At 44.2% G+C, this 20,529-nt stretch overlaps 1 protein-coding gene across 1 annotated transcript in view; it reads right to left on the bottom strand.

Annotated features, from left to right (window-relative positions):
- The window catches only part of LOC116051213 (DENN domain-containing protein 4B-like), a 58,266-nt gene that overhangs the window by 12,710 nt on the left and 25,027 nt on the right, over positions 1 to 20,529 (bottom strand). Inside the window, 13 exon segments of the mRNA XM_031301460.2 lie at positions 811 to 967; positions 1,350 to 1,525; positions 1,755 to 1,874; positions 1,956 to 2,077; positions 3,210 to 3,354; positions 4,174 to 4,302; positions 5,298 to 5,504; positions 9,375 to 9,489; positions 11,522 to 11,655; positions 12,535 to 12,680; positions 14,525 to 14,740; positions 16,630 to 16,730; positions 19,631 to 19,806. Coding sequence (XP_031157320.2) covers positions 811 to 967; positions 1,350 to 1,525; positions 1,755 to 1,874; positions 1,956 to 2,077; positions 3,210 to 3,354; positions 4,174 to 4,302; positions 5,298 to 5,504; positions 9,375 to 9,489; positions 11,522 to 11,655; positions 12,535 to 12,680; positions 14,525 to 14,740; positions 16,630 to 16,730; positions 19,631 to 19,806 — 1,944 coding nt within the window.

Below are 20,529 nucleotides of genomic sequence, written 5' to 3'. Positions count from 1 at the left end.
AGACGCTCCATATTCATGCTCCATCTTGAAATACGTTAGCCAGTAAGGGACATACAGGACATACTGCTCCGCCTTTCATGTTTTCGCTGTCACATGATAAACTCACAGCTGCTGCTAATGCTGCTAACGGGTATCGTAGCTTCCCAGCCTCGGCAAGTTTGAAGAAGGAAACATGGAGGACCACACGTATTCAAAATCCAAATTTCAGGAACAGGAGTCTTCTTCTTCTTCGCCCAGTAAAAGAAAAAGGAGATTGAAAAGAGCAAGAGACCGGCTTTTTGGAGCGTGAAGGCTACCGTAGATGTAATACGTACTTTGACCTGCGTGGTGCAAGAGAGTTGATTGCGATATATGATCTCAACGCTAGATGGGAGAAATTCTTACACATTGGACCTTTAAGGGTTTGTATAATCCATTTGACTATATAGTTTTTTTTAAAATTTATTTCTATGTCATGCCAAACAGTTGGCCCATTCAAGGGCGTAACTTTGGGTTCGACATCGGGCGGGGTTGAGATGTCCACTTTTGAGCAAAATTGAAATTTTGTGTGTCAAACACTTCATTTTCTGCATTCTGTTGAATTTTTATGCAACAATTTATGGTGCAAATGTCTATTTATGTAAAGGAAGTTAAAATAGGTTTTTGGGGTGGTTTGCACTGGGCAGTTTTGATTATTGGGGGGGAGGGGGGTGTAAATTAGGCCAATGGGCCTATCCTATATGGGTTTACAAGACAATTACAATTTTGCAAGGGGCAGGATTTGGCCCGCGGGCCTTCAGTTTGACACATGTGATTTAGAGAGTGTGTTACCGTGTTGGTTCTGCTGTTCTCCGAGTAGCTGCTGGTCTCGGAGCTCGAGTCTTCACTCAGACCGTTACACTGGTGTCGCAGCGAGCCCTCCTGACCACTGGGGGGCCGCATGGCGCTCTCCACATTGTCCTCCACGTTCCAGTTGGTGCGCTCCACACTAACGGGACAAAGACAAGGGACGTGTTTGGACTCGCCTACTTACAGTGGTTCTCAAACTCTTTTCAATAATGTTCCCCCTTTGAATTGGGTTTGTAAGCCAAGTACCCCCTGACCAGCGCCAATCAGTTTTGGTAGAAAAACAACGTCTATATAAAGAGGAACAATACAGCGATGTCGGCGATAGATTTACTAAATGCTCACATCGTTCTCTTTACAGTTATCTTTATTACTGTACAGGTTTTTATACACCGAATAGTTTTGATTTCTTGGTTTTTATATTTTTATGACAGGCTTGTTTTCTTGTTTTGTAGAGCACTTTGTAACATGGGAGTCTGAAAAGTGCTCTATAACGGCCCTTAAGGGTGTTGTGAAGTGTGTACCTGCAGACCGGTCCCAGATCACAGATCTCAGCGTTCAGGTGGGGGACGAAGGACGTGCAGCAGAACGGGCACGACGAGTTCAGGTTGGAGTCGTCCGACGTCCAGCCGGCCATGATCTCCTCGTCATAAACCAATGAGTTACAGCTGTGACACAGAGAGCAGCTGGACATCAGGACCTGGACAAACAGAGGGAGAGAGAGAGGGAGAGAGAGAGGGGGGGAGAGAGGGGGGGGAGAGAGGGAGAAAGAGCCATGTCAACAGCTTAGTTAGAATATTGTCTTTTATTAGAATAAGGACAAGAACCAGAATAATGATGTGCACGTTAACATAGTCAGTGACACAAAGGAGATGAGGCAAACCAACAACAAACCAATCAAGAACAATAAATATAAATGACGAGTTTACCTCGAGCCCCGCCCCCTCAAGCCCCGCCCCCTCTTGGTTGGTGTCCCAGGACCGGCGCAGAGGATAGGCCGGACTGGGCATGTCCGTCAAGTCGAGGTCACTTCCTACTAACAACGAACTCTGAGAGAAGACAACATGGATTCAGATTAATGAGCAAACAACTGCCTGAAGAGGATAAAACCATCTTGAAAACGGACTAACCTCTGAGGTAGCGTTGACCAGCCTCTCCTTGGCTTTCAGCAGTGTATCAGCCACTTGAGCTTTCCGAGACTGCCTCTGTTCAGACACCCTTTGCCCTATCCCTCCTTTGCTGTTGTTATCAACTGCCCAGTTTGTCAGCCAGGCCGGGTTGCCAGATATATCTGTAAAAACGTAAACCCAGCACGCTACAGCTGTGAGGTTAGTACAGCCATAAAAGCAGCACACAAACGAACAGGATCAACGGAGATTGATTTCACCTGACAAAAAAACGGCATGTTTCTAACAGTTGCGTTACCAGAGACGTAACAAACCTGTCTGGGTGAATATTGGAGATGTATTTGAAAGATGGAGAACAACATATAGCCTGTTCAGCAGCTGTAGCCGACAACGGTGAGTTATTTGAAGCCAAGAGAGGGGGGCTGTAAATCGGAGAGAGAGGACCGTGAGTTTGCGGTGTGTTTAGCGATTGTTGCCGTAATTCTAAGCCAATAAAGTGTATTCAGTCGGGTGGAAAAGGACGGTAAGGTAGTGGTATTTTTAGCGGTTCCTATCGTAATTCTAAGCCGAGGAAGTGTGTTTGTCTGGCGTGTGGCGAAGATGGCGAGGTTGTGGGATTTTTAGCGGTTCCTACGGTAATTCTAAGCCGAAAAAGTGTGTCTGTCAGTTGGGTACAGAGCTCCACGTGAGCACAGGCTTTTATGACTGTCAATATAGCCAGCATCTAACGTTAGCTACTCCGCTGTGCTGTGGAGTAATGTCTGGCTATGTGAGACAAGCGTCTAGCAACATTGTTGTGGATGCTGCGGTCTCAGCCTGGCAACCAACGTGAACTTCGAGTCTGGGGAGGAGGGGACGGGGGAGGCGACTCTCTCCAGTATTTTGAATTTGTACTGCAGTAACTATTTTAAACACTAGCTGTCAGTATTACATATTGCACCTTTAAGAAGGAGGAGAAGTCTCTCCATGACCCTTCAGTTTATCACAAAACATTCAACATCAACACATCTGGAGATCCGTTGTTTTCACTGGACATCTGGAAAGTAACTAAAACTGTAAAAAGTACAATATCTATAGGGCTGGGTACTGAATTTTATACTTTTTAGGCACCGACTGAACTTAATATCGAGCATCAAATACTCGATACCCAGCCCTAAATATTTACCTCTGAGATTTGGGGTACAAGTAGAAAGGAGCAGAACATGGAAAGTAAAAGTGCAAGTACAGAAAAAAAACTATGTCTGATTATTCACTGACCTCCACGTGAGCCCACTGATCCGCTCTTCTGACGGTGTTTGATTGGCTGTCTGAACTGGGCCACAGCCAATAGGACGTTCCTCAGCTTGGCCCAGCGGAGACGTCCTCCCTGATTGGTGGACGGCCACTTGCTCTCCAGCACCGCCTGAGGACATTAGTTTTAGTTTATTAGTTTATTGTGTTTCACATAACATTAAAACAAAAACTAATTACATTGAAGAAATACAAAAATACATGCAAGGGTGTTGTAGAAACCTGTAACAGCTTGTATAAGAAAAACACAAGCAATGTAGACATACATAATGAAAAATTACATTTCAAGTTTTAGTGTGCAAAATAACAAATACGTGTAGAGAAACAGAAATAATTTCCATATTTACAGTAAAAACAACAGTTTTCTAAGAGTTATCTTTGTTTTACGCGATGGGAGTGAGAATGTGTTGGAAAATTACATTTTCATTACACAAATATAATAAATTCTGACATCTGATCGCATCTCTGATCTGCTGTTTTTCTTCCAATGATCTGGATCTTGGCATTTTTCTCTTCACATTTCCAACTGTGTATGTGGGTGCGTGTGTGTGTGTGTGTGTGTGTGTGTGTGTGTGTGTGTGGGTGTGTGTGTACATTTTTGGTAAATTTAGAAGAAATCTACAGACAGAAATTGACAAATTGTAGTCAAATAATTGTTTTCTATCCACTAGTCTGAAAGAAGTTATGGAAGATAAATAGCCCAAAATAATCAGTTTTTACAATGTTTGTGCCTGCAGCGTCGCCTTAAATCAACATTATTGTATTGTAACTTCGTGAAATACTGTTTGTAAAGCTTCTCTCTCCGTTGTCTCGGCTGCAAACGACTGCTGAGGACAGAGCCTGTGTGTGTGTGTGTGTGTGTGTGTGTGTGTGTGTGTGTGCGTGCGTGCGTGTGTGTGTGTGTGCGTGTGTGTGTGTTATATTTGCGGACCTTGTTGTAGTATCCGTAGGTGATGGTGTTGGGTATGATTCCAGCCTTCTTCATCTCCAGCAGGACTCGAACGGCGAGGACCGGCTGACCGTACTGACCACACAGCTGCATCAGGACCCTGTAACACACCTGAAACACACACACAACAACAACAACAACACACACTCAGACAGTGTCGCTTTATGATGTGAAAGTAACATGTAATCACTAGCTATGATTTCATCCACTTGTCAATCGAATTATCTGAAGTTCGCTTAAAAACATTCGGAGCAGTTAACCATGGTCCTCATAAATCCACCAGAGTTTAAAATGCCAACACAAAGAAAGTGGAAGGGGACGGACATCTGCCCAAAAATGAGTGACGGAATTTCCGGCAGCACCGGAGCAATCCCAGAAATGAAATGTTGTTGATATAGACCAGTGGTTCTCAAGCTTTTTTCAATGATGTTCCCCTATGAACAGTGTTTTTAAGCCATGTACCCCCTAACCAGCTCGAATAACGTTTGGTAGAAATAAAAGTCTCTATGAAGAGGAAGAATACAGCGATGTCAGCGATAGATTTACTAAACAACAGCCTTGGACCTGGACAACATTTAGATGATGATGAAGAAAGGAGACAAAACCTTGGAAAAAGACGGTAGAAAGAAGGAAGGAAGGCAAGAATAGGTCGAAAATAGTAAGAAAAAATTCCAAAAAGCGACAAACTTCGAAAAAAGTGACAAATTTAAAAAAAAAAAAGAGACAAAAACTTTGAAGAAAAAAAGACAGTAGAAAGAAGTCAGGAAGGCAAGAATAGGTCAAAAAAAGCGACAAACTTGAAAAAAATAAAGACAGTAGAAGTAACTACAGCCTTGTAACTGAAAAACATTTTACAAAAAAATCTCCCGTACCCCCTGTAGTCCTCCAGAGTACCCCTAGGGGGACACGTACCCCCTGCAGTCCTCCAGAGTACCCCTAGGGGGACACGTACCCCCTGTAGTCCTCCAGAGTACCCCTAGGGGGACACATACCCTGATTTGACAAACACTGATATAGACTATCGGTGGCGTGGAGGCACAACAACAGACCCAAAACCCAGAACAACGTCCCTGTAGCGGCGACCTTTGACCCGGCCAGTGTCTCACCTCGTCCGGCAGCACCACCTTGTGGTTCTCCATGTGTTTGAGGACGTCGTAGGCCGTGTGCAGCGCGCGCACCTTGGCGCTCTCCGCCCGGACGAAGGTGGGCAGGTAGATGAACCAGAGGCCGTAGCAGTGACCCAGCAGGCACTTGGACCACATGTCCGACACCCCTGAGTACTTCTGAGCTCGCTGCTGGGCCAACTTGATCTCCTGGGAGGGAAAACACAAGTTACAATCAGATACTGAAGGTGGGAATTTAGGACTGGGCCATAATTTAAAGGAGAATTCCGGCCAATTTTTTCGTTAATCTTGATCGCTATAAATACGCGAGTACTTTCGACTGAAAGTATGAGGGCGTGCCCTGACAGTAGCTAGGTAAGGACTACTAGCCAGTCAGAAGCAGAGTATGAGGGTGTGCCACGCTAGCAGCTAGGCGAGCATTACAACGTGTGTTCCAAAGTGTTTGGAGCAGTTTGTGAACAGTGTTTTCTGTTGGAGATGGTAAGTCCCTTTGGGGGGGACTTTGGGCTTTTTCACTTTGTAAACCTATAACATGCACAAAAAGATATATAACATAATAAAGGAAAGGGAAAAAGCCAAAAAGCATAATATGAGCACTTTAAAGCTAAATAAGTCCAACTTCTGTCATTAGATCTGAGAAAAGTCTTTTAGATACATTCATTCATTCAGCGTAGGTGCTGCCTAAAACGGCTCGGCTGCTGCACCTAAATCCTGCGTTAATGCAGAAGGTAATCCACAGATTAATCGGCAATGATAATAACCCTTAGTTGCAGCCCTAAATGGCTGTAACATTCAGACAACTACATAGTGAAGGTTTAACCCTCCCGGTGTCATCGGGTCAAATCTGACCCATTTTCAAAAAGTTTCTATATCACAAATTCGGGTTTCTTTCAACCAAAAAAAAAAAAAAAAATAACGTGGATGGAACACTCTTCACAGTTCAATACTTTCATTGATTTGGGGTGTTTTATTCAATTTTATGGAATTTGAAGGAAAACGTTAATGAAAGAACGTTGAAAAAAGTGACAAAAATGTCTGAAAAATAGCTACAAAAACGTTTAAAAAATACGCAAAAACAAATCGACAAAGACATCGGAAAAAGGGACAACAACAAAAAAGTTGCATGGTCATTTGGAAGACAACACAAGGGATAATTGTACGAATACATATAATGAATAGTGATGATGAAGCGGTACGTGGGTTCATCCGACAGAGCCAAAAAGGTTGGGAGCCCCTGATTTAAATAATCTGGTGAAATGAGCCTTTATCTTGATTTATACTTCTGGGTTAAATCAACGCCGAGGCTACGTACGTAGGTACGTGGAGACACCGACCCTACGCCGTAGCCTGACGTCACTTCTCGAAAAATACACGTTGCTGCGACGCATGTCGCTCGGCCGTGGCTTGGTAGCGTTGCATCCCCCCCACCCCCCAACTCATTTCCTGGTTCTCCTTCTCCAGAAACAAGATGAAAGGTTAACTTCTCCTGCTCTAGATTTCCCACCGTGGTCAGAAAGAACAGGGGAGACACTTTGTATCTCGTCACACACACACGCACACCCACACACACACACTCAGTAGCGGAGATAGCGTGGGTGCGGCCGCCCCAGGGCCCCGTGCCAATTAGGGGCCCCTCAAACGCCGCCGATCTTGCGTCACTTGACGAGAACGGGGCCCTCGCATGACACATCATCAGCTGAAAGAAGCTAATGACTGCATATGATCTCACGTTATGATAATCCAGCTCTTCTTATCAAACATATATACAATAGTGCCATGTCAGTTATATGATTGAGCTCACTTGGCCTGTTCAGCACTATCGCTGTCCATCAGCTGTTGCTGTCCGTGGTGCTGAAACATTGTCATTTGTTCGTCAGTACAAAATTGTCAAAAAATTATATATATTCAACATTCAACATATAGGCTTACTTGGCTCAACAACTGACACATTAACATGCATTCATCAGATATTTTACCTTTTGTTTTTACGGTTTTAATTTTAAAATGACTTGGTAGCAGAGGGCCCTGTGATGAAGCTCCGCCCCCACTGTACTGAGAGTCTAGCTCCACCCCCACACACACCGTATAAACTTCAGGCTTCGTGGGCTACGGCGAAAGCTCTGAGTGGAGCCTCCGCACAACCATGAGTCATGCTGTTATCTTCCATTCCAGTGATCTAAAAATGACTTGTGTAGTTGATGTGTTTAGACCCCAAACCCTCTCACACTCACACAGTCTGTGGGCTCTGAATATTGGATGAGCAGTGAAATATTGATAGTGATTCATTAAAATAAAATGATACGCAGTAAGACTGTTAACAATGCTCCTCCTGTGTTCTTCATTCAGGGAGATCTGGGTCACAATCGTAGACTTTTACAGTGCAACCGGCGCCACGAGGGGGCAAAAGGGGGCTTTGTCCCCTCAGTTGTATTTTCTGCCCACTTGTTTCAACATCATACATCCATAAAACGTACAAACACAACAACACAATTACTATGACTAGGTCTCCATGTCGTCTTTATCCCAGGGGGCTTTCAACTACTAACAATGTAATCCCATCTGTGGCGATATCTGAAACAGAGAGAGAGCGCTGCTGCTGTCCTCTCACTTCATTATATGTCAATGATTTCAACCCACCTTCTAAAAACAGCTGTGCTGAGCTCAGACCACCGAGTAGCCTAGCAACGCGTCTTTTGACAAGGCGGCTGCGTCATCAGAAGCTAGAGCGAGCTAGATTTTGAACATGAGTGAAGGAGAATCGGATCGGGGAGAGATCAATAACCCGTCATATCTTCATCTGATGACGAGGAGCGCCCAGCTCGCCTTTATCATCGCAGCGCGGCCGCCCTCAGACGCTGGCGGGACAGGTGCCTACAGTTACAGTCCAGCGACACACATCCTAGTTGGACATCACTCGTGTAACGTTAGCAGTTTCTAACGTTAGCTTAATGCACTAGCTAAACACTATTATTAATATTTTATTCTTTAGTGTCGGCTCAACCATTACGGGACGGAAATGTCTAACTGGGAACACGCGCTGAGAGACCCAATCACAGCCTGTATGGGTGTATGTATGTGTGTGTGTGTGTGTGTGTGTGTGTGTGTGTGTGTGTGTGTGTGTGTGTGTTCGATCTGTAATGAAAGAGTTTAACAGCTGGAAACCACCACAGGTGTAAGTGATGCATAGCGTAGATGCGTGCCTGATCGTGCGCCTGGCCATTCATACCGGACACGCATTTCTACGTGCCCGTCTCTGTCTCTCTCTCTCATAGAAAAAGACAGGATGAGTGGGTAAAACTGTGGTAATTGTAGCCTATACGTTGCTGTGTGTGTGTGTGTGTGTGTGTGTGTGTGTGTGTGTGTGTCTCTCTCTCTCTCTCCGTGTCCCTGATCGTGTGTCTCGCTGTGAGAAGTTAAGACAGCCACCATCACCATGAAAAAAGTAAAGTATCCGGCTGCCCTGTGGTCTTCCTGTATGTGATTACCTGCCTGGCTTAACACATTCGCTCGCGTCTCGCGCAAGAAATAGAGGAGACGCCGAAACTATCGCTGCAGCGCGCAGGCCGACGCGGACGCTACGCGGACGCTACGCGCCCGGTGTGGCCGGACAGATTGGATTACATGGGCGCTGAAATAAAAATAGCTGCGCTACGCGGCTATACGCGACGCTTACACGTGCGGTGTGTTCCAGCTGTAAAGATGATAAACTGACTTTTAAATACTTACTTTGTCAAGTCGTAGTTATTATTTGAAAAAATAGATGAAAATGGGCAACTTAACTGCTGACCCTGTTGGGAATGCGGGTAAATTAGTTATTTTAGCCTGCTTTATGAAGAAAAAAAATCACCCCCTTGCAATTTTTACTTGCGGCCTGGTCTATGGTCAGAATGAGTATGTTTACATGCACATAATATTTAGCTTTTTGCCCTTTTTTTGAAAAAGACAATATTCCAAATAAGCTCTGTACACGGCTAATGAAAGAGATTATTCCCCTTTGATTGCCGTTTACATGCAGGTTATACATATATCCATATTATTAAAAGCTGCGTGTTGTTGTACCTGTTTGGTGCGGCGGAGGGTGAGGCTGCTGGGGGCGCTGCCCTTCCCTGGGACCCGGAGCTGGTCCTGCGTCCGGTCAAAGAGCTCCGGCCTCAGGGTGGGGAAGGTTTCATAACTGGACACATGGAATCAGAACACACGTAAAGTTAAACACATAAAATACAGGGACGTGTTGCAGTTAGTCTGGCATTGCCAGCGCTATCTCCGCTGCGGACAGCGTCCCAGTTAAGCTTGATTAATGCTTCTGATGAGGCTCCACGCAGAGCTTTCGCCGTAGCCTCCGTAAGGCCCCCTGCACACGGCCTGCGTGGTGTGAGCGTGGCGGCTGCGTGGCGGCTGCGTGGCGGCTGCGTGGCATTTCTATCTAGAAATGTGTCTGACGCGGCGCTGCTGCTGCTAGCCTTGTCTGTACACATGCATGTTTCCCACTGATAATATGAAATAATAGCGTGTTCTTCAACTTTATTTTGAAAAAAAAATAGGCTACAGAATATTTTGTTCTGTCTTGACAGGTGCAATATTTGAAAATCGATAATTATTTAGTAGGGCTGTCAGCATTAACGCGTTAATCGTGATGCGATTAAGGGCCGAGCATAACGTGTTAATTTTTTTTAATCGCATTAATCGCATGCCGGCATTTATTAATTTATTTTGCATTTCACTTGGCTTTGCGTGGTGCCTAACAGGCTACTATTTTGACCCTTTGCAGCACCTTTACTTATCAAGCTGCCACTTCCTCCTAACACATCCTGCTGCTGCTGCTGCAGCATGATGGAGAAACACAGCAGCAATGACTCTGAATGGAGCTTTTTATTTTCCAAAACTTCCAGACGGCTCGTAGACAAGTCGAAAGCCATATGCACATTGTGTAAAGCCAAATCAAAATATCACCGAAGCACGTCAAGCTTGAGCTACCACCTACGGAGCTAAGCATAGTAGTACAGTTAATGTGATGCTACCCACTAGCATGCTACCCACTCAGGAAAAGCAGTATTTTGCAGAGTGCTACTTGCCGACCTGTGGATGAAACCAAATCCTAAAAAATGACTAAAGCTCTTGCGAAACGTGTGGCAACTAACTGCAGACCTGTCAGCATCGTAGAGGACTCGGGTCTTAAAGACGTACTACGGTTGGCATGTTCTGACCTGTCTCGTTGCCGTCGAGGGGGACAGCAGCCCCACACACAGCCTGTATGACACGGAGAAAGCAGCCACACTGGAACAGCTGCAAGGTGCTGCAAACACTGTCTCATTAACCGGTGATCACTGGACGTCAGTGAGGAATCAACATTTTTTAGGAGTTACTAAACACTATATTGACTCTGATAAGGATAGGGATTTTGAGTTTTTTAGTTAGGTACTTGGAGGAATTGTGCAATAATGACAGATTCACACATTTTTCTTTTGTTTACAGTAAATAAATAATTACAAATCTTAAAATCAAGTTCATGAAGTAACTTTCTTTGCATTCATTTGATTCCCAATCAAGATCTACTGGTAAGAATGGCTTTCCATTGTTAATATGGACTTAAAAACTGTTCTGAAATGCAAAAGAAATAGAATTTTAATCATGTGATAAAATATGCGATTAATCGCGATTAACTATAGAAATTCAGCGATTAATCGCAATTAAAAAAAAATTATCGTTTGACAGCCCTATTATTTAGTATTATTTTTTTAAATTACATTTATATCTGCATTTATGTCAAAACCTAGAGACTTTCAAACAACATGTCATTTATTAATATGTATTTGTGTCAAAATGACATATTAACATCTTTTAGTATTCTATTTTGCCTGGAAACGCTTCCAACACGCTTGTGTGTCGCGCGAAAAATAGACGTTGGTTCTATTCCTAGCATGCACGCGTTTTTCGCCTCAGCTCAAGCCGCGTTTGAGACGTGCGTGTCACGCAGGCAGTGTGCAAGCTCTAACCTGTTACCATGGGAGCGGAAATAAAAACGGACACGCCACGCAGCTGACACGCTCACGCCACGCAGGTTGTCGTTTCCCGAAGAGAACGGCAACACACAGAGAGCGGAAGGCGAGAGGGACATGGATGTCAGGCCATTATCCTGTAAATGGACTTCCGTTGATCCAGACTATGTGGCAGTTTAAAGACCTTTTTCATAATTGAATAATGTGTACCTGTAGACTGAGGGACACTCGGAGCCGTCAGCTTCCTGCGGTTCTTCAGGAGGCATGATGAAGACGGTGTGTTCGCCGCTGTGACTCTCATCCAGATCGATCAGCCTCACCTCCTCCGGCTTCTCCACGTCCACCTGGAGATAGACAACAGGAAATACACCCATTAAACTATGCATTTAATATGTTATTCATCATGTTTTCTTGGCTCAGGCCTGATTGAATGACCCCAAAAAAAGTTTGTTTGTAGTTTTTATTTCTTAAAAACATTCTTTTCTTTAAAGTGCTCATATTATGCTCATTTTCAGGTTGATAATTGTATTTAGAGGTTATATCAGAATAGGTTTACATGGTTTAATTTTCAAAAAACACCATATTTTTGTTGTACTGCACATTGCTGCAGCTCCTCTTTTCACCCTGTGTTCAGGTCTCTGTTTTAGCTACAGAGTGAGACATCTCACTGCTGTAACATCTTTGTTGGGAGTCACACATGCTCAGTAGCTAGGTAAGGACTACTAGCCAGTCAGAAGCAGAGTATGAGGGCATGCCCTGACAGTACCTAGGTAAGGACTACTAGCCAGTCAGAAGCAGAGTATGAGGGCCCTGACAGTACCTAGGTACGGACTACTAGCCAGTCAGAAGCAGAGTATGAGGGCGTGCCATGCTAGCAGCTAGGTGAGCATTATAACGTGTGTTCCAAAGTGACCACGTTTGTCTCTGAAGTAAAGGCTGGACTACAATAGAGCTGTTTGGAGCAGTTTGTGAACAGTGTTTTCTGTTGGAGATGGTAAGTCCCTTTGGGGTGGACTTTGGGCTTTTTCATTTTGTAAACCTATAACATGCACAAAAAAAGATATACATTATATAACACAATAAAGTAAAAGGAAGAAGTCAAAAAGCACAATATGAGCACTTTAAACAATCTTCTCTTGTGAAAGCCCTTCGTGACCGTCTGTAAAAGGTGCTAAATTAAAAAATTAACATTATTACAAGAAATGTATTATCATTACTCTGACCTTTTGGACGCACTCGTCAAAGAACTCGAGGCAGGCGTGCCGGTCGCTGACAAAGGAGCACTCCTCGATGAACTGAGTGAACATCTGCATCCTGATCAGCTGACTGTAAATCTTCTGCTGCGTTCGATCCCGAGACTTCAGGAACCCTGCAGGGAGACGCCGACTAACCCATCAACGTCACACCTGATACATAATACTCATCCTGTGTGACTGAGGCTAAATTTACATCGCTATGTTTTGACTTTTAAGCAGAGTTTTAAAACTCTGTGGACATACGTGTCTTTATCTCCAGTAGAAGATATAATCTCTGTCTAAACTATCACGCCCAAACCAAAATATCTCATATACACCCGCTGCTGGTAGTTGTCATGGTAATGTTAGTAGCTTAGTCTCAGAGAGTGAGACGTCGTGAACGATAAGACCCAATCAGGAGGAGAAACGTTGTCGCCAAAGGTCTCCGTTTGGGGCCGTTGAGACTGCAACACAACCCCGCAGATTCCAAACCAAAACGAGTCAGAAGTGTTTCCTAATAGGGGCTTTCCGACCGGAGGGATTTTTGCAGAACATTTTTTTCCATCATGTTCCGACAGGAAAAATGTGGGGATTTTTAATTTCCTCTGGCCTCAGTAGCGTACTTTTTTAGCTCCTACTTCAGAGCAGGGTCTTTTCCCTTTTCCCTTTTCCTAGGTGTACTTGATTGGTGGAACTTATAAGTCTGCCACTGCCAACTCGGAACTTGCAAACAGAGCAACAACCAACAACGGGACATTTTTAACAATTTTCACCATCTTATTCATCATTAAATTCACTTCTGACAACGTTTTAAGCGAGAAATTAACTGTTTAGTTCGAACATAGGCAGTCTTGTGAAAATTTATGCCAAATTGTCAATTTGCTTCAAAGTTTTCGGAGCTCCATGAAGTGAAGCGACAGCCAGCAAGCACCTGCCCCGGCCGCTAGCTCGTCGCTCGGCCATGACTGGCTCAGAGACCTCGCTGTGAGCTGGAGGTCTCTCAGACCGCTCTCGTAAATTAGAGGCTTTTATTTCGCCGTTGACGGATCGTTTCTTTAAATATCACAACACATGTCCATCATAAGATTAACGGGAACCTGTGGTTAACTGTCTTGTCGGAGTTAAACTCCACAAGCGTGCCCTGCGGGCTTGACAACCTCGCTGACTGGGCAGTCACACACACACACACACACACACACACACACACACACACACACACACACACATACACACAGTCGCACACACACGTCCACAGTGCAGCAGGCAGAGGCGGGGGAGAGAGAGATACCCTTTTCTCTTCGGGAGACTTGTTTAAATTATGACAAATATGCTATATACATTAGATTTAGTATTTAGTTCATACTTTTTTTGATGTATTGGTTTTCTGATTTTAACGCTATAAAGACCGTTGCCGTGCTTGCATCACTCCCTTACCCCTCCTACCAGTCCCTATGGCCACTTGGCCAGTGGGAATGCAAACGGAAAAAAAGATTTTGGGGGAGAGTAGTTCTTAGAACTGCTTAGAAGTGGACTTTTCCTCTAAAAAGTACAAGTACTATCCTGTCGGAAAGCTCCTAATGTCTCCGGTTTAGGGGCTCGGAAACGCCAGAGCAGGGGGAATGAGAGGGGGAAACACCAGAGCAGGGGGAATGAGAGGGGGGAACACCAGAGCAGGGGGAATGAGTTGGGGAAAAGCCAGAGCAGGGGGAATGAGAGGGGGAAACGCCAGAGCAGGGGGAATGAGAGGGGGAAACGCCAGAGCAGGGGGAATGAGTTGGGGAAAAGCCAGAGCAGGGGGAATGAGAGGGGGAAACGTCTCACACACACACACACACACACACACACACACACACACACACACACAGACACACACACATACACACACACAGACTCACACACACACACACACAGACTCACACACACACACACACACACACACACACACCCTCCCTCCCTCCCACCCTCTACCGGTGCTCACCCTGCAGGTTGAACCGGGAGCTGCAGTCGGTGGCGGTGTTCGACGGCGCCTGGGTGATGGGCAGAAGGAAGGTTCGGTATCCGCGCAGCAGGTAGCTCATGAAGCGAAGGAAGGCCTCCTGGATCTCCAGCTCCAGCTGCTTCTGGCTCCGGTAGATCTGATCGCAGTCCGTCCACAGGAACTCCAGCATCGCCTCCTCCTGGACGGGGGTGCAAACTGCAGCGACAGGGAGGAAAACACAGCAGAGTTAATACGATTTTAATTATCTAATGATGTCAAAAAACATTCTCTGCTAAAAGGAAGTCAGTCTATATAAGATATTTAACATATATTTAAAGGTGCTCTAAGGAATGTCACGCGTTTCTTTTTTTTTTGGCTACAACATTTTTTGTCACATACAGCAAACATCTCCTCACTATCTGTTAGCTGCCTGTCCCCTGAACACACTGTAAAAAACATCTCCTCACTATCTGCTAGCTGCCTGTCCCATGAACACACTGTAAAAAAACGTGGTCTCTGTAGACAGCCCAGGCTCCACAAACGGCAACAAAAACATACTGCGCCAACCTGCACCACCAAACATAACAAACAGCGTTCCAGCCAATAACCGACAAGAAGGATTTGGGGGGTGGGTGTTGTGGGGTTAGAGCGTGGAAGGGAGGGAGAGGGGACGGGATGAGGAGGAGGGAAGGGCGAGCTAGCCTCCGTTTTGTTTGACAATACTTTGAACGTCAACAACAAGTGACATCACCCAACATCTCTTAGAGCACCTTTAACATTAATTTTAACATGCAAGGACACAGAAAATTATAAAGGAAATAAGTAAGACAAAGGCTCGTCTTTCATTGCCATCAGCGTTCTGGCTTCACTGTACTGTACATCTTTTAACAAAAAACAACCCTCTGACTTGTTTGTATTTCTGTAAAACCAAATCACAAAAAAAACAAGACGTTTTTGCCGCTTTCTCGCGTTTCTTTCCTGATGTTTTAGGCGACAACGTCGAAAAACGTCGGGTAAGGATGGCCGCTGGTCGCCTCCCTGTTCCAGCCACGTCCAGCTGGGAGGAGGCCTCGGGAAAACCTTTACATCGCTACGTTTTAGTTTTTAAGCTTTAAGTTTTGAGCCAAAAGCAGATCTGCGTGCACACAAATGTTTTTATCTCCAGTAGAAGAACTAATCTCTGTCTAAACTAACACACCCAAACCACAATATCTCATCAACATCCTGGTATACTGGGCATAAACAGGAGGCAGCGTGGAGACTCCGCCCCCTGCAGGTAGTTGCCATGGTAACATTAGTAGCTTTAGTCTCAGAGAACGAGACGTCGTGACCGATAAGACCCAATCAGGAGGAGAAACGTTGGCGTCAGTGTCGGTGTTGCCAAAGGTCTCCGTTCGGGGCTGTTGAGACTGCAACACAACCCAGCAGATTACCAACCAACACGAGTCAGAAGAGTTTCCAAATGTCTCCGGTTTAGGGGCTCGGAAACACCAGAGCAGGGGGAATGAGAGGGGGAAACACCAGAGCAGGGGGAATGAGAGGGGGACACGCCAGAGCAGGGGGAATGAGAGGGGGACACGCCAGAGCAGGCGGAATGAGAGGGGGAAACGCCAGAGCAGGGGGAATGAGAGGGGGAAACGCCAGAGCAGGGGGAATGAGATGGGGACATGCCAGAGCAGGGGGAATGAGAGGGGGAAACACCAGAGCAGGGGGAATGAGATGGAGACACGCCAGAGCAGGGGGAATGAGAGGGGGACACGCCAGAGCAGGGGGAATGAGAGGGGGACACGCCAGAGCAGGGGGAATTAGAGGGGGACACGCCAGAGCAGGGGGAATGAGAGGGAGAAACACCAGAGCAGGGGGAATGAGAGGGGGAAACGTAGCAGAAGATCTTCATTTTTAAACCAAATCATAGCAATGTAAATGTAGTTTATATCTCCACACTGTCCTGGGATCGCCTCAGGATCCCCAAGTCATAGCTGGTTAATGTGGCTCGGGAAAGGGAAGTTTAGGGTCCTTTGCTGGAACTGCTGCCCCCGCGACCCGAGCCGGGATAAATAGTTGAAGATGGATGGATGGATAAAACATCCTGGGCCACCACTCACTCTTCTCCAGAGTCTTGTGGAGGTTGGTGAGGGTGTTGAACAGAGTCTTGCTGGGTTTCCTGGGTAATGATTGCCATGACAACGGCTTCTTGTTGTCCGACCTGAGACATGAGAGGAGGAGGAGGAGGAGGAGGAGGAGGAGGAGGAGAGAAGAGAGGAGTCAGACAGATGTAATAAGTAGGTTATTGGGGTTATGCATTATGTTAGTGGTGCAATACATGGGCTGTTGGATTGTTCAATATGTCATTGTGTACTGCATAGGTTATGTGGAAATGTGTCATTTGTGCAATATGTAGGCTATTTGGGTTGTGCAATATGTTAGTTGTGCAATTCATAGCAGATACGGGGACTCGAGTCTGAGACTCGGACTCGAGTCCCACTTAAGTCGCACAAACAGTGACTTCAGAAATGACTTGCGACTCGACCGAAAAGACTTCAGACTTGACTCGAGCTTTGAGACTCATCAACAACCTGTTTTCATGCAATTATTGCTTTTTAAATCTAAATTTATTCATGTATTTCTATTTTCTTTTATTGCATATAAACATGTTAAAAGCATGTTAATATTTCACCAGGTCCGAGGGCTAGAGGGATGTGTTAAGTAGCAGAAGATTAGACTATACGAAGTCCTAAATTGGAGACCCAATGTAAGTTCTGGATGTAACTGAATTAAGCTAGCTCCATTAAAGCATACGTGATATTTTTCCCGTCACAAGTTCACATCCACTCTTGGCTGCAGTGCCCACATTTTATTTCAGAAAAAAAAACATGATAGAAACGTTTAGTACTGCTTTAGCCATTTCCCCCACAGAACACAGTTTTATGCAGATTTTATTAGTGGCAAGCAAACTAATTTCCCATACCAAAATGTTCAAAAATAGTTATGAAATTGAAACAGAGTTCTTAATTTGTGTTTCTTCAGATTGCATTGCAGTAGATCCCATAAAGTTATCCTACAACTGACAACTCACAACTGAGTTACTGTGCTTACCATAGACGTACCTGTCTAATGTATATGAGAGTATTACTATATAGGTACCTGTCTAATGTATATGAGAGTATTACCATAGACGTACCTGTCTAATTTATATGAGAGTATTACTATATAGGTACCTGTCTAATGTATATGAGAGTATTACTATATAGGTACCTGTCTAATGTATATGAGAGTATTATCATAGACGTACCTGTCTAATGTATATGAGAGCATGTTTTGTGTTGCATGAGAGTATGTGTTGAGAGATGCTTATTTTCTGTATTTTCTGTTGTCTTTGTAAAGTTGCGGAACGGACAGAGTCCAAAACAAAATTTCCCTTCTAAAGTATATCTTATCTTATCTTATTATATCTAAATGGATTGATGGTTTTCAAGGTGATATTTACTTGTTAGAGATGGATATCATATTAGTTTTAAAAGTTGCTTAAGTCAACAATTCTTCACCTTTTCTGTGATTAGAATTTTTTGGGGCGGCCTGAAATCATGGTTTAACTGGAGTCGTCCTTCATCCTCCCTCCCTACTGTATAAAAACTACTTTACTGCTAACGTTAGAGTGCAGAGCATCCATAGGCAGAGTCTAGTCAGTCATAGGCAGTTCTGGCGAACGCCAGAAGGGCCGATGCACTCTTGGGCAGATTTGGGCCGCTGGAAAAAAGAAAAAAAATGCGGCAACACTGGTGTTTCACACTAGTTTGACAAAATATGCAAGACTGTAGGGCTGCAGCCTGAAACCTCCTGTCTTGTGCCTCGGGCTTCTACTTTTCAAAATAAAAGCTCGCGTCTGATCCGCTATGTCTTCATACTTTGGTGTTTTGAGTGTTTAAGTATGTTATAATATGTTTTAAATGTGAAAGCATTTTCATTATATTCTAAGATGGTGCCATGGCAGTTTATTTGAAGGCTTTATGAATTGCTCCAGTGTGTTTACTATTTCATTGTGAAAGCCTGTAAGTGCTGCTCGTGCCATAATCCACGTGAGCCTGGTTTTTGCAAATAATGTACCCGTCTGAAATTGGGCCGGTAAGGGCCGGACTGGCCAGGGCTGCATTTTTATCCCAGTCCGCCTCTGAGAGCATCTGTTCCTGTCAGGGTGGGTAGGTGAATGGCGGACCCAAATAGCAGAGATGGAAGCAGAGGATAGTTAGATGATTTAATCAAACATAAAATCATACTAAACCAAAGGAGTCCAGGAAAAGGCAGGCAAAAGGGTATCCAAAATAAAGTCCAAGATAAACGTAGAAACACGAAGACTAACAGGGAAGACTACCACTCAGGAAAACTACTGGAGACGAAACACACAAACCCAAACACATACAATGATCCGACAACAGACAAGGGAAAGACAGAGACTAAATACAAGAGGTAACAAGGACTAACAAGGGACAGGTGATACAACAGGTGGAACACATCAGGGCGGGGCAGAACAATCAGACAGGCGGGAAAACAGAAAACAGGAAGTAATCTGGACAAGACAAGTGAGAACAAACAGATTACAAAATAAAAACAGGAAACAAAGCAAAACAGAGAAACAAGACTACACAATAAAACAGAACAAATACCAAAACCCTGACAGTTCCTTTCCTTTATCCCGTGTGGCAGCCATGTCTGAAACTCATGGAGCAGGCGCACCAGAGACCTGCTTCCTCTTTGCGATTCGCTAACTTGAATGTGGATTAAATTATTTAATCACGCTGCTCTTCTACACTTTCCAAATGTTATCTGACCGAATGGACCATCTCATGTCAAGTCCTTTCAATTTCTGGCTCCATGTCGACGGAATTTCATGCTGTCTCCTTTATGTCATATTACATATTATAGCTAAAAAAAACCTAAAAGTGAAATGAGTTACGTTTATTTTAACTTTAATTTGATTCATTTTTTTAGTTTTAGTTTAGTTTTAATTTCTCTTTGAAGGTTTTAGTTTTCAGTTGCAGTTTGCTAAAAGTATTTTCCCCCGCTGCTTATTTTCCTTTTCTATAATAACCCTGGGAACCACGGACTCACTGGAAGATGGTGTTGGTGTCCAGGTCGACGCACACCACATCAGTGGGGAGGTCGTTCAGGTTGAGGCAACTGGAGTGGACGCCCACGATGAAGGGCATCGGCGCCAGCAGAACGTCGGCCATCTGCGGCGGACACAGAGGGATGTAGGGACAGCTCCAGCGCAGAGGGAAAATCATCTGGAGACACAGACAAAGAGATTATTATACTGACCTTACAGTTTTTTACAATCACTTTGGCAGTAATTTCAGAACCTTGACGTCATTTTTTTTCTCTAGACACAAAACTCACAACCAATGATCAAAATGCACATTTTTCAAAACTCTAACACTTTTTTCAATTGCCTGGATACAGTACACATACACCTAAGATCATTTGTTCATTTAACAAAGATCACCTGTTCAATATGACACAACTTAACATCAAAGTCCTACTATTTCAAAAAGCAATTCACACATTACATTCAGATGATTGTCTATTCATTTCATTACAATCATCTAACTATCAATCGATAGAACTACTCAAAATGATAAGTAACTGGTACATTACTATTAATGCATAGCTGTATGGAAACACACAAACAATATTCCATGTTTAGATCATGAAAGTTTCAAGATAATGAAATTCATTGTCACCAATTAGCGTGGAGCATGAACAAATTAGAACATGAACAACATTATGTATGGATGTAATATTTCATCATCCTTCTTTACTGTAATGTATTACTGTTTACCAGACACTGTTTCTATGGCCCCATGTACCACCTTTACTGTAATGTACTACTGTTTATCAGACACTGTTTCTATGCTCCCATGTACCACCTTTACTGTAATGTACTACTGTTTACCAGACACTGTTTCTATGGTCCCATGTAGTACCTTTACTGTAATGTATTACTGTTT

This window comes from Sander lucioperca, chromosome 10 (assembly GCF_008315115.2).
Source record: "Sander lucioperca isolate FBNREF2018 chromosome 10, SLUC_FBN_1.2, whole genome shotgun sequence".
Classification (NCBI taxonomy): Eukaryota; Metazoa; Chordata; class Actinopteri; order Perciformes; family Percidae; genus Sander; species Sander lucioperca.
This window is presented reverse-complemented; position numbering and strand designations above follow the sequence as displayed.